Here is a 13,361-nt window from a genome sequence, read left to right as displayed (position 1 = left end):
TCTCGGCCTCCCAAAGTGCTGGGATTACAGGCTTGAGCCACCGCGCCCGGCCTCAGTTTTTATTTTTTAAAATCCCTCAAGGTCCAAATTTACATTTCTTCCGTAAGGAGAACCTCTGTGTTTATGAGAAATCAACCAGTTTCCTGGAGGCATAATCAGTTTAGTCAATTTGTGCTTAAAGCACAAGAAATTCCAAATAATAAAACTCTTAACATATGCACCCCAGATTTGCCAAAACATCACTTATGGTTTTACATGTATGTTCCATAAGGATTTGCCGTGCGATGCCGTTAATGTTCTTCTGAGGCATTTAGCTGTTATTCCATGATAAAATGTGGCTTTAGCATGGTTTAGGACCATATGTCACACAGATCTGATGACATTTTTTTCCAGGGTTACTAGGCAGTGTGAAAATGCACCTGGCATCATGCTGGACCCCAGAGAGGTAAACCCACTTGCCCAGAGCTCCCTCTTACCTGGAAATGGAATATCCCAGCATAACCAGGGCCAAAGCTTTGGTCCTGGGGGATGACTCTGGCCAGCGCTTTTTGATTAAGTGTAAGGGAGGCGACGGCGGCTAATAGCCAGCAGTCTCCTGCAAAATGAAAGCCATAAATCACAATTTTCATTGCTATTTCACAGCAAATAGGAAAACTCGGTGTCAGAAGGGGACATGGGGAGTTTCAGATGTGGCCACATCTTTTCTACCTTTTAAAAATAGACAGGACACCAACAAATACCTCTCTCCTCCCCTTCTGCCTCCCTTGCCTGCTCTTCTCTTGCCCAGTCTATCATAAACAGTGGTTGCCTTCTTGGTACTGTTATAGGATGTGCTTACTTGGGTTTGAGACATATGGCTGCATGATGCATCAGCTCTGTGAATTCCAGTAACTCCCTTTCCAGAGGACTGAGGCTGCATACATCAGTGTCAGCATGGGCTGGGCGAGCAGATGTTTCAAACTGCAGCCCAAGTAGTTAGGCAGTACTTGGAAGGGTGGTTAGAAATGGCCTCTGCAGCCCCAACCCAGACTCAGCTTAATTACACAGATAGTGGTATGTCTGTGGTGGCTCCATTTGCTTTAAATTACCTTGCATTTTCAAGATTTATTGACTGACCTGCTGAACTTCCCAGCTGTGTCTTTATGTTAACACACATCTGGAGGAAAACTAAAAAGTGAAGTCAAACATCAAACCCTATTTTATCTGTGCTATCTGTGCTGTACAGACTCCTGGATGCATTCCTTTGCCCACACTGAGCGTGGGCTGTGTCTGGTGTGTGCCTCACAGTGTCTCAGATGTTGCCTGTGTAAGCAGATATCTGGGAAGATCCATTGATCCAAATCAGCTTTATCCAGATTCATTTGTTTTCAGTAGACAACACCAATGTCATCGGAACCTAAGAGCCCATCACACTCAGCTTGGCAGTTTCTGAGTTCACATTTCTGGAAAGCACCGTGTACCATTGGGCTTAGGACATTGCAATATGGCCCTTTCTGGCTGTTTACACAGGCAAGAGAGACTCGCCAGGGCCGAACATCGGGAAAGCTACTTCCGAATCGCCCTGGTTCTGGTTTTCTGGGAGATGTCACCAGCAGAGTACAAGCCACTCCCAGCCTTAGCTGGGGCACAGAAGGATTGGTTTCTAATGCATCTGTTGGTCTTTGGGAGGCTCGGGTCGGCTTTGGGAGATGCCACTAGGAAGTGACATGACTGGAGCCTGCAGGATCATTTGTTCAGCAAACTTTACCAAGTGCCTCTAGGGTGGTAGACCTTGTGCCATGCAGAAGACACAAAGATAAGGAGAGACTTGGTGTCTGCTTTCAGCTTCAGGGAGGCCGGGCCAGCAGGAGTCTAACAGAGTAACCTCTGCTGTGGGCTGACCTTTCCCAGTTCTCCACCCAGTTTCAGCTTCGCCCAGTTGAGGAAAATGAGTGTTTCTTGGCCTGAGAACTCAACACCTCATGTGTATTCAGCCAGAAATGCCCTGAGCTTTTCAGGGGGAGATTGAGAAGCCAATGTTATTTATGCAATTTAAAAGAAAGACAAGCCGGGCGCGGTGGCTCACGCCTGTAATCCCAGCACTTTGGGAGGCCGAGGCGGGCGGATCACGAGGTCAGGAGATCGAGACCACGGTGAAACCCCATCTCTACTAAAAATACAAAAAATTGGCCAGGCGCAGTGGCGGGCGCCTGTAGTCCCAGCTACTCGGGAGGCTAAGGCAGGAGAATGACGTGAACCCGGGAGGTGGAGCTTGCAGTGAGCCAAGATAGCGCCACTGCACTCTAGCCTGGGCGACAGAGCGAGACTCCCTCTCAAACAAACAAACAAACAAATAAATAAATAAATAAATAAAAGAAAGGCAAAGACTCCACATCAAAACAAGATTGCTTTTTTCTCTCTTGGGCCTGGGCAGATGGATGGGGCTGGCCACCCAGCTGTGCCTGGCAGAAGTGCCCTCTGCGGGTCAGTGTGTTGCTCAGCCGTCTGGGTGGTGCAGAGCAGAGGGCACTATGGGAGGAGCAGGCTGGAGTGAAGTGGCACCATCTCAGCTCGCTGCAGGGGAGAACCCTGTGCCTCTCAGGTTCTCAGGGACCCCATACTGCGGTTGCTCTCTTGCTCCAGCAACCCAACCTCCCTCTCGCCATGCTCCATCCCCTCACACTCACCCAGCTCCCCCCTGCCTCCCCCGGCAGATAACAGCATGCCTTGATGCTATTCTAGGTGTGTTCTAGTTCTTGTTTCTTTTTTTATTTTTTTTTGTTTTTGTTTTTGTTTTTTATAGAGATGTGGTCTTGCTATGTTGCCCAGGCTAGTCTAAAACTCCCGGGCTCAAAAGATCTTCCCACCTCACCCTCCCAAAGCGCTGGGATTACAGGTGTGAACACTGCATCCGGCCAGATGTTCTAGTTCTTATTGTGGTTGGCAAAAAATCATGGCTGTTCATTTTATTTTATTCTTTATAACGTATATATGCCATGGACAGTACTTTGGGTGTAGTAAGTGTTTCAACATAATATTTAGAATCAACCATCCACTAAAGTAAAATATAAGGTTGTAACTCCAAATATATGTTTATGCCAACATGACAAACCAAAATTTTGAAAAACAAGGAGCCAGTAGAATGATTTTCTATTAGATAGCCATGGAGGACTATGGGGTCAAGGGGAAGGGAGGCAGAGCAGGAGTGGGAGAGGTAGGCAGCGTCAGGGAGGATCTCCTGGAGAAGGACCACCTGAACATAAACATTGTGAAAAGTCTACATTGTATCTAGAATATGGCACACATGGGGGATTGGTTCCAGGACCTCGGTGTATACCAAAATCTGTGCATACTCAAGTCCCACTGTAAGCCCTGTGGAATCTGCCCATCAAGTCAGCCCTCTGTGTATGCGGGTTTCAAACCCTGGAATAGTATATTTCCTCCTTCCTTCCTTCCTTCCTTCCTTCCTTCCTTCCTTCCTTCCTTCCTTCCTTCCTTCCTTCCTTCCTTCCTTCCTTCCTCCTTCCCTCCCTCCCTCCCTCCCTGCCTCTCCCTTCCTTCTGTCCTTCCTTTTTTTCCTTTTTGTTTGTTTGAGACAGTGTCTTACTCTGTTGTCCAGGCTGGAGTGTGGTGGCACGATCTCAGCTCACTGCAGCCTCAACTTCCCAGGCTCAAGGAATCCTCCCACTTTAGCCTCCCAAGTAGCTGGGACTATGGTCACGCACCACCAAGCCTGGCTAATTTTTCTATTTTAATTTTTAGTAGAGATGAGGCCTCACTATGTTGCCCAGACTGGTTTTGAACTCCTGGGCTCAAGCAATTCTCCTGCCTCGGCCTCCCAAAGTGCTGAGATTATAGGTGTTAGCCATCACACTCGGCCTGGAATATTGTATTTTCTATCAGTGTTTGGTTGAAAAAAATCCACTTAGAAGTGGTCCTGCACAGTTCAAACTCAAGTTGTTAAAGGGTCAACTGTAATTCTGTCTATCATCCACCATCTATCTATACCTATCCATCCATGTATTTACCCACCTACCTTCCTATCATTATTTACTATCATCTATCTATTATTATCTATTTATTCTGTATGGTCTATCAGTCAATCAATCAACCTATCAATCTTTTTATCATTCTAATTATGCATCAATTTTCTACCTATCATCTATTTCTTACCTATGTTTCTATCTATCCATCTGCTTCTCTCTCTCTCTCTCAATTGTTTCTTTCTCTAGCTAATTAACTATTATCAGTCTAGGTTTGTGACTTTGGATCTTGTGTTTAGGGTAGCTCAGTTGCTCAGCCTGGAGGTTCCAGCATGGCCTTTCTTAACCAATAGACCACAGTGGCAACCTCAGCTATAAGTAAGTCAGGATCTACACAAGCTTGCAGTGGTTTGCTCTCTCGGCTGATTTCGCTGGTGTTTTTTTAAAAAAAGTCCCTCTCTCTCTCTCTCTCTTGCTCTTTCATAGATAGACTAAAGGCAAACCCAGCCCATTTGGATTAAATTCTAAAATGCAAGACCCAATTTGAGTGACTAGAGGCGCACTCAGGGACCTGAGTGCAAGAGGAGGGAGACTGGATTGCTGGGGAGCAGCTCCCCAGGGTGTACTCCTCAAGAGGCAGTGTGTATAATGGTTAGCAGCAAGGGCTCTACTGCTAGAAGGTCTGGGTTCACATCCTGATTGCCTGTCTGCCACCTCTGTGACCTTGGACAAGTTACTGAGCCTTCCTCAGCCTCCGTTTTCTCATCTGTGACGTTAGGAGGGTGGGTTGGGAAGATGGAATGAGGCCATGTGTGCTAGGGAGAGTGCCTGGCAGGTGATTGAGTTCATGTGTGCAGGTGTTAGCTACCGTGGTGGTGTAGGAGAGCCCGACCAATGCTGCTGGGTGTCACTCTCCTCTGTAAACTCTGGGGCTGTGAGCCCCACATCACAGGCACGTCTGACTCTAGAGCAACAGGGGTACAGGGGCTTGAGGTCACTGTACTCCATTCAGAGGGAACGAGGAAGCAGAGGCTGAAGAAGTGTTGTTCCCCCAACCCCATGCCTCTTGGGTCCTCAGGGACCCCATGCTGCGGTTGCTCACCTGTCCCAGCGACCCAACCTCCCTCTCGCCATGCTCCATCCACTCACACTCACCAAGCTCTCCCTGGCAGATATCAGTCCTGGTGGCTCCTCCAAGAATGAATTCCGGGTTTTTCACAATTTCCTGGAGGAATGAGAGTGTTATTAGACTGAGACCTGCCATGCTGCAAGCCACCATGAAAGGCAGGCTCAGGGTCTCTGCTTTCTTGGGGCAGAGGGCTTTTGCCGTGCTTGATTCTTTTCCCTGTGGAGGGCCACAGGAATGGAAAAGGCTGCCACCTCTCTATGCTTTGGACAAGCCTGGGCTCATCTTTGATAATCTCCTCCCCTGGGCAGTCCTGCCTACTGAGCAGCACTCAGTACCAACCACTGGCCCAAGAGACTCAGGCCACACCTGGCCACAAAGTGGGACATCAGCCACTTGCTAGGATTCCTGTGATCACTCAGGTACTGGGCTAGGAGTCTAGGGCTACCCCAGCTGTGAGCTCTGTGACCTCTGTGGGCTTCAACGAGCTGAGTAATGCATGCGCCACAGGCTGGGGCCTTGGACTAAACACACTCCCCACCCACCCAACTTCTCCAGTTTTTAATTTAATTCTTCCCCGCCAGTGGATTCCAAATATATATAGGTTTAGAGACAGAGTCTTGCTCTATCACCCAGGCTGGAGTGCAGTAACGTGATCATAGCTCATTACAGCCTTGACCTTCTGGGCTCAAGCAATCCTCCCACCTCAGCCTCCCAAGTAACTGGGACTACAGGCATGAGTCACCATGCCCAGCTAATGTATAATTTTTTTTTTTTTTTTGTAGAGATGGGGGTCTCTCTATGTTGCCCAGGCTGGTCTCAAACTCCTGGCCTCAAGTGATCCTCTTGCCTTGGCATCCCAAGGTATTGAGGTAACAGACACATGCCACCCTGCCCAGTGTTTCTTTTTTTAGATATGCACTTAGGTAAAATTATATGTGTCTATACCATATAAAGAGAGATATCCACGCATCTCTCATATGGTTTCACCGAAGTAGATTATATATACATATATATTATTCTATATTGCACATAAGCACATACACTATGTATATTAATCTAATCATTAATACATATTAATATATACATATACAATATGGAGGGATATTTCGTGAACAAAAAAGGGTAGAAAGTAATCTTACGAAATGCATATATTTTTCCACCATTTGGGTTGCTGGGCTCCATTCCTGGCATTGGATGACAGCAAAGAGAGAGGGAAAGCCTCCGCCCTCTTGGAGCTGCCCTGGACGCAGTGGGCGGTGCTCGCGGAAGCCCCGCCCCCTCCCATCTCCTGCCCCTCCCCTCCCCCAGCCGGCCTCGGGCCTGGCCTCACCCACGGTGCCCACTGTGCCTGCAGCTGCCACCACCTCCCAGAAGTGGCTGTTTTGTTCAGGAGAGTTTTGCAAATTGCATCTGAGGAGGAGACAAACCATAAACCAGGAGAGAAAAGAGCGAGGATGGAGAGGGAAGGGGTGGGATGGGGCAAGGCTAGCTACCGCAGACAGCAGGGGAGGCGTCTCTAGGGGAAGCGGAGGAGCAGAGACCTCAACAAAAGGAAGGAGGGTGGAAGCTGGGCCGGTCCCAGGAGAGGAAACAGCCAATCCTGTGACAGCGAGGCACGTTCTGGCTCGCCCTGCAGGGGTGGTGAGTTAACTGGGCCGGGGCCTGCAGAGGAGTGAAGGATTTTTCCCGCCTGTCCCCACTTTTCCAGGCACTAGGACTGAGGAGGGGCCTGGGCTGGAGGTGGAAGGTTCCAGCAGTGTCTGAGCGGATGCCGTGTGGGGAGCTCAAGCTGCGCCACTTTCCCCGAGAGACCTCTGCTTTGAATTGTCTTCCTCAGGCTGCTCAGGACCCTGCTTCTCCTCTCATCTTGTGTCCCAAAGAATCACAGGCAGGATAGAGATTTCTTTGAAGTCAAGGGAATTATCAGGACCAAGAGCAGAAGCTTCAAGTGCTTGTGCTCTCTCTGCATCTCCCAGGATGTGACAGCCTGGAGGAGTGACAGACACCAGGGGCGCCTGCCCAGGGAGAGCTATGTGCGGCATTAGTGTCTAGAATATTCAAGAAAGTTTGGCCAGAAGAATTTCTGTAAAACACGGGGTGTTTTTAGATGCACCAAAACCCCAGGCCCAGCAGAAGTAAGGACCTCCCAAATGCTGGCCTCTCCTCTGCCAGGTCTCACACGTCTTTGCATTCCCAGCCCCAGCTCCAGGTAGCCTTGGAGCCTTTTCATTAAATGACTGATCTCCATGGTGGCTGGAAAGGGAGTGAAGGTGGGGGGCAGCGCTCAGTTCTGGGGTCCTGGCTTGCCTGCGCAGACCTCTCTCATCTGTAGTAGGTACACTGCTGTTCTTCCTCCTCCACCTCAGCTAGCGCAGGAGTTTCCAGGTGGCTCTGAGCTGAGCCCAGAAGGACAATGCAAACCAGGACCATGTTAGTGGGCCTCGGTAGAGTCCTAGCAATAGCCTGCCCCACTCAGCAGTGGGGCTCAGGGTGGACCATTTAACTTCTCACGGCTGCATCCTCATCTGTCGCCAGCTTAGACATTTTGGACTTGTTGAAGAATGTGCCTGCCCGAAGGGAACCCCAGGAGTCCCCCAAGCCCTCCCTGTCTTGATTGCCCAGTCCCTGCCAGGGGATTGCCCTGGCAAGCAATGCCCCCACTGCCACTGCTACTCACTCCTCGAGTGGACATAAAATGGACTGCAAAAGCCACAGATCCCCGCCCAGCAAGCTGTGCCGGCTCCTGGGGCAGGGCTGTTCCCGGATGCCCGCCTCCTTCCCATCCTCCCTGTCCCTCCCCTCCCCCAGCCTTCTGCAGGCCTGGCCCGGGCAACCGCACCAACTGTGCCTACAGCTGCCGCCGCCTCCAGTTCCTGTCTTGCAATTGGTTGTTTTGTTCAGGAGAGGTTTGTTTTTGTTTTTGTTTTAAACCAAATCGCACCCAAAGAGGAGAAAAATACAAAAGGAGAAAACTCAGAAACTCTCTCCAAGTAAACACAAATTAGTCATCGGGTATAAACTGGGGAGCTGACTGGATGTGTGACCGATTCCTCTGTGGGTCACTGTTTCTGGGAATTGGTGTGCACCCGGGCCAGTTGCAAGGGGTTCTGCGGACGCATGTGTGGAACGGCAGCTAGGCTGTGGGCCTGGGAGTGGTGTGTATGTAATGGCCCACATGCCCACATGTGCAAGGTGCCTGTGACTTGCCTTGGTGTGTGTGCTCAGGTGTGGTACACATCTGTGCCTGTGCATGCTCCACATGTGTGCTGGTTGCATGTGCACTGGGGAGCATTGTCTACGCATGAGTGTCCTGCATGTGCATGTCAATCCTGGATGTACATTTGTTCCTGTGAAATGTTGTTTGGGAGGCCATGAGAATAGGGTTACCTGAAGTTACAGTCCTGTTATGTTATAGGACGATCATAGGTGTCTCAATTGCAGGGGTCTTGACAAACCTGAAGTGAACCCAGACTGCTGCCTGGAGATGCCTAAATCCCTGAGGGAGGCATGCAGACCCCTCCCTCGCCCCTCCCCCGCCCCACTGCCCTACCCACCAGGTGGTTTTCCTGGAGCACTAAGGGCTGAGCACCCTGGAATGTTTGCTTTCAGGGACTGTTCTGTTTACTTTGTACATCATCGTGGCTCAGCTGAAGACACAGACTCCTCTATTAAGCACACTGAATAATTTACAAAGGGAAAAGCCTTCTTTCTTTCTTTCTTTCTTTTTCTTTCTTTCTTTCTTTCTTTCTTTCTTTCTTTCTTTCTTTCTTTCTTTCTTTCTTTTTCTTTCTTTTCTTCCTTCCTTCCTTCCTTCTTTCCTTCCTTCCTTCCTTTCCTTTCTTCCTTTTTTCTCTCTTTCTTTCTCCTTCCTTCTTCCTTCCTGCCTCCCTCCCTCCCTCCCTCCCTCCCTCCCTCCCTCTCTCCCTTCCTCCCTTCCTCCCTTCCCTCCTTCCCTTCTTTCCCTTTCTCTCTCTCTCTCTTCCTCTCCTTCTCTCTTTTTCTCTTTCTTTTTCATTCATCCTTTCTTTCACATGGCCTTCCAGTGAAGAAAAGTCACATTTCTAGCAAGGTCTGGAGATGCCAGACGCCGCCGTGCACAGCTGTCTGCTCATCCCTGTCATGTGCCCAGCACTATGGAGGCCATGGGGCCTTGGGGCTGTCCCAGAACAACTGACAACGCCTCCTGGAGGTCAGGGGAGCAGCACAGGGAACAGCAAGCCCACCATGCAGGAGAGGTTGTGGTCACGTGCCACGCTGTGCACAGGTCTGCCGGGGGGTTGTTCACACGGGCTAGAGGGGTGTGGGCCCTTTCAGGGAGGTGTCCTGGATTTACACTGAGAATTGGGGAGGAATTGCCTGGCCAAAAACAGATGGGTACAGACAAGGAGGGCTGGACTGCATGGTGGCTGCTCCCCATCAGGCTGGGAGATCCCACCCGATACTCCCTCCTCTTCTTTCTGTGCACCCACTTACACTCAGGTACACAGCTCCTTGCATGAGACCTGGGGGTGATCTCACCTTCTCTCCAGATTGAGCCTATCACCTCTCTGCCTCCCAGCCCCTCCCAGCCAGTTCCCTGAGTCACCCCCTCAGTACACTCCTTGCCCTGGGCTCCCTGGAGGGCAAGCCTGGCTGTCCACTGCCCTCCGATGTCCCCTTGGCTTTGTGCTCTGCCCACCCTCCCCAAGCACAGCTGTGTTTGACAAGAAGGTGGTGCTGGGGAGGAGGGCCCTCAGCCCCACGGTCCTACGGGCTGCTGAGATATGCACCGCGTAGTGCTGAGCCCCACTGCAAACGATGCCCAAGCCACAGAGGTCTGCAGGGAACCTGGCAATGCTTGTGATTTCCCTATGGCCCACTACCCCCGACCCCCTGTGACTCCATGCTGCAGAAAGAATCTCCATGCTCATCCTCAGCCCTTCTGCTCCTAATTTTATAGAAATCTGTAAGATACGACGTAAAGCCCCTAACTCCCCTAATTAAACAGATAGGGGTGCGGGAATGAGGACCAGACCAAAGGGACAATCTCAGTTGCAGACAAAGGAAAAGGCAGAACAGATTCTGAAAATGAGTCCATGGGAACAACAGCAACATAGTAGACCTGGGTTAAGATCAGTAAAGGGTCTGCCCTGGGTGGAGACAGTGCGATGAGGAAGGGACAGAGGGCTGGTACAGGGGCATGGGCTGGGTGGCAGGTCAGGGTGCATCTTGGCAGGGGCTCATGTGTATCAAGGGCCCTGGCCTATAAATGAAGGCCTCGCCCAGCGTTTGGGGCAATGCCAGAGGAGATAACACTAAGGAAGACAGCCCCTTGGAGCAGAGATCTGGGACTCTAGAGTCGCTAGGCAGGCCTCGGTGGCCCTGGTCACCAAGGGAGGGGAGACTTCTAAAGGGGGAGACAAAGATGCCCTCCATGCTGGTTTGTGTGCCCAGCTTTTATCTTGGAGAATTCTAACTCTGACAGAAAGTAGGTGAGTTGTAGAGTACAGATTATACTTTAAACTAGGTGACATCAAGACAGACTGCGAGGATGGGGACCCTCCTAGAGTCAGGAGGCAATGGTGTTAGGTTGCAATGACAGCAGTAGAAATAACAAGGACTGGCACTGATTCTTTACACACCAGGCTCTTTGCTAAGTGCTCTACTCATGGTAACGCAGCTGACCCTCATGAGGACCCCATAAGTTGCGTTATTGTCCCCATTTTAAGGAAGAGAAAAAGTGCTTCCAACCTTTTCATATCAAGCGCCTGTAGAGAACATGAACATTTATACAACACCCTGGATCAAACAGAAAGAACTGCTGCTTCCAGTCAGAGGCTCTGCTCACCGGGGACCCAGGAAATCAGTTTCTCTGGAACTCTGTTTCTCAGGGCTCCTGACATCAACTGCAGGGAAATCTCTGCCCATAGGTAAAAATGCACCCACAGCCTGCAGTCTGGGCAGCTGCCCATGCGCCCATTATTTGTTCATGTGCCGAGGCCGGAAAAAGCCCAGGGAGACCTAACAGTCACGGGCAGACGGTCAGAGGTCCCTGTTTTATGTCTTGTAACTTCTGCTTTTTTATTTTGGAAATGTCCTTTTTCTTACTTAGCAAAGCATGATTTACTAATCCTGTCTGTAAAGTGCAACCCCACGTGATCTGCCAGTGTCCTGACCTCACACTGCAATTGGCCATATGCAGAGAACCAAAACCAATCACAGCGTGGCTTTGGGTTGTGGTGAGGAAGGTGCCTGGGAGCTTTCACCCCAACTCTGATAGGGCCACTGAATGCTCACTGTGATTTCCCCACGAACATGGTACCTTGTGGGATCAACTACCCGGCGGGTGAAGATCAAGGCACCTGTGTGCCTATGCATGCAGTCACCCTGCCCCCCCCCCACATATGCATATGCATATCCACGCACGTGTGCACACAGTCACACACATGCACACACATAGTCAAATTCCTACACGCACAAGTGCATGCACACACATGGACCCCACACTGCCTACTGCAGGAAACAACAATAAAATGCTTACCACTTCGGAAACAGCAGCTTAGGTTTAATTTGGCCCTGCCCATGAAGAGCCCAGAGGTTTTGTGAATGTGCATTAAAAAAAAAACTTAAATCATCAATATTATTTTAATGTTGGGAGATAGAGAGGAGGTAGTTATGGTGAGTCCTTTGCTACTCGTGTGTAAGATGAGACTCAGAGATAATCATCATCATAATTATAATAACAGCATCAGTGATAGTAATAATGTGACAATAGCTGTAATGTACTGGAAACCCTTCTGTGTGCTAGACATTGGCTTGTGTTAGTCATTATTGTTTCCATTTTACAGGTGAAGAGACTGGGGCTCAGGGAAACTAAGTGATATGACTCTATGCATGAGACAAATTGGCAGGATAAGACGGGCACTCAGGATCTCACCTGTAGGACCAGCATCCCTTGTACTGCCCCTCCTTGCCCAAAAGCAACCTGACCCCACGGTAGCCACTCCCAGGCCCGTACCCACCCGGAGGGAATGGAAGCCAGCCCAGCTGGCGCCGGGTCAGAGGTAGAGCCCTGACTAATCCAACACCGCAAATATTGACATGGTGTTCCAGGCACAAGCTGGCACCTCTTGGGACCCAGTGACCAGCTGGTACCTCTTGGGATGACACCTCCAGACTGTCAGAGGTGGGGCACCGTTCACCCTGATCTCTGGGAATGGGGGATGCATGATTCTGGGGAGAAGATTCCTGCTTCCCTTGTATTCCATCTGTCACACAGTTGCTGAGACCTTGCTGAGCTAAACATCCATCCACACTGAGCACCCTCAGCTCTGGGCCAGAAGCCACAGGGCACTATACATACGTGATCTCAGTGTTACCACACACACAGGGTGGGGGCCTGTCCTTGTGGATAAGGTTTTGATTCGTGCCTATCACCTGCTGACAAGACCCGCTCTGACTCCAGGTCCTCAGCCTTGGTGGGAGTCAGAGAGCTTGAGGCAGGGGAGAGGGTACAGCCAGATGCCTTGGGCCCCCACTGCAGAGCATCCCAGGCCTGTATATCATCTTCTGCCTCCAAACTGCAAAGCTTTCCACAGTAGACTGGGGTGATGCACCTCTGTTGCACTGAGCGTAGCTGGCGCCTCCCAGCTCCCCTGTTTCCACTTCCTGCACGAGCTTCTGAGTCTCAGGGTCATCTGTGCTCTTTCCCCTGCTCGCCCCACTCACCCCTGGTCGTTTCCACACAAAGGGGACCTGCGGCCTCTCGTTGTAGAACAGGGAGGAATTGCTGGCCGGGAAGTCTGCATCCTCAAAAAGGGTGCCTCTCTGCAGGCACTCCTGCCTCAGTTGCTCAAAGCTCTGGCCTGAGGAGTGGGTGGTCCGGGCATCCTTGGGAACCGGGTGTGCCTGGGGCCCTGGGGCCCGGTAGAGGTAAGGCATAGCTGCTCCCTGGAAGGCCGGTTTGGGTCTGGCAGTGGATGGAAAAGGAAGTGAAGGAGTGAGCTGTGTGTGCCGGTCAAGAAGGAACAGCTCAGAGGACTCCTGGGCTGAGTGGCCCTCACCTCCACCTGTTTTCTGGGCACCTCCCTGTTAGACTGAGATGGGACACGCCCTGATGGAAAACAGCAGAGAGAGCCCTCTGCCCACTCTGTGCTCCTGCAGACCCAGAGGCAGCTCTGGGGCCTGGCACATTCCACTCAGAGACGGCACCTCTGCGCAGTGCACTCAGGGGGCCTAGTGGGAGAGAGAGGATTGCTTCAGAAGGAAAAACAGCAAGAAACCCAACTGGC

General features: G+C 50.8%; 1 protein-coding gene across 3 annotated transcripts in view; it reads right to left on the bottom strand.

Annotated features, from left to right (window-relative positions):
- Positions 1–13,118, bottom strand: part of CAPN9 (calpain 9) — a 54,387-nt gene extending 41,269 nt beyond the window's left edge. For 2 of the 3 annotated variants that reach the window (XM_010374043.2, XM_010374042.2), the window contains exons 1-3: positions 12,799–13,118; positions 5,118–5,187; positions 477–595 (exon numbers count right to left, since the gene is read on the bottom strand). In XM_010374043.2, coding sequence (XP_010372345.2) covers positions 477–595; positions 5,118–5,187; positions 12,799–13,011 — 402 coding nt within the window. In that variant the 5' untranslated portion in view covers positions 13,012–13,118. The remainder of the gene's footprint in view (positions 1–476; positions 596–5,117; positions 5,188–12,798) is intronic. The other variant, XM_010374044.2, reaches the window with a different exon arrangement.
- Positions 13,119–13,361: the final 243 nt, after the last annotated feature.

This window comes from Rhinopithecus roxellana, chromosome 8, assembly GCF_007565055.1.
Source record: "Rhinopithecus roxellana isolate Shanxi Qingling chromosome 8, ASM756505v1, whole genome shotgun sequence".
Classification (NCBI taxonomy): domain Eukaryota; kingdom Metazoa; phylum Chordata; class Mammalia; order Primates; family Cercopithecidae; genus Rhinopithecus; species Rhinopithecus roxellana.
Note: the sequence above shows the minus strand (reverse complement) of the source record. Positions and strands in the feature narration are given on the sequence as shown.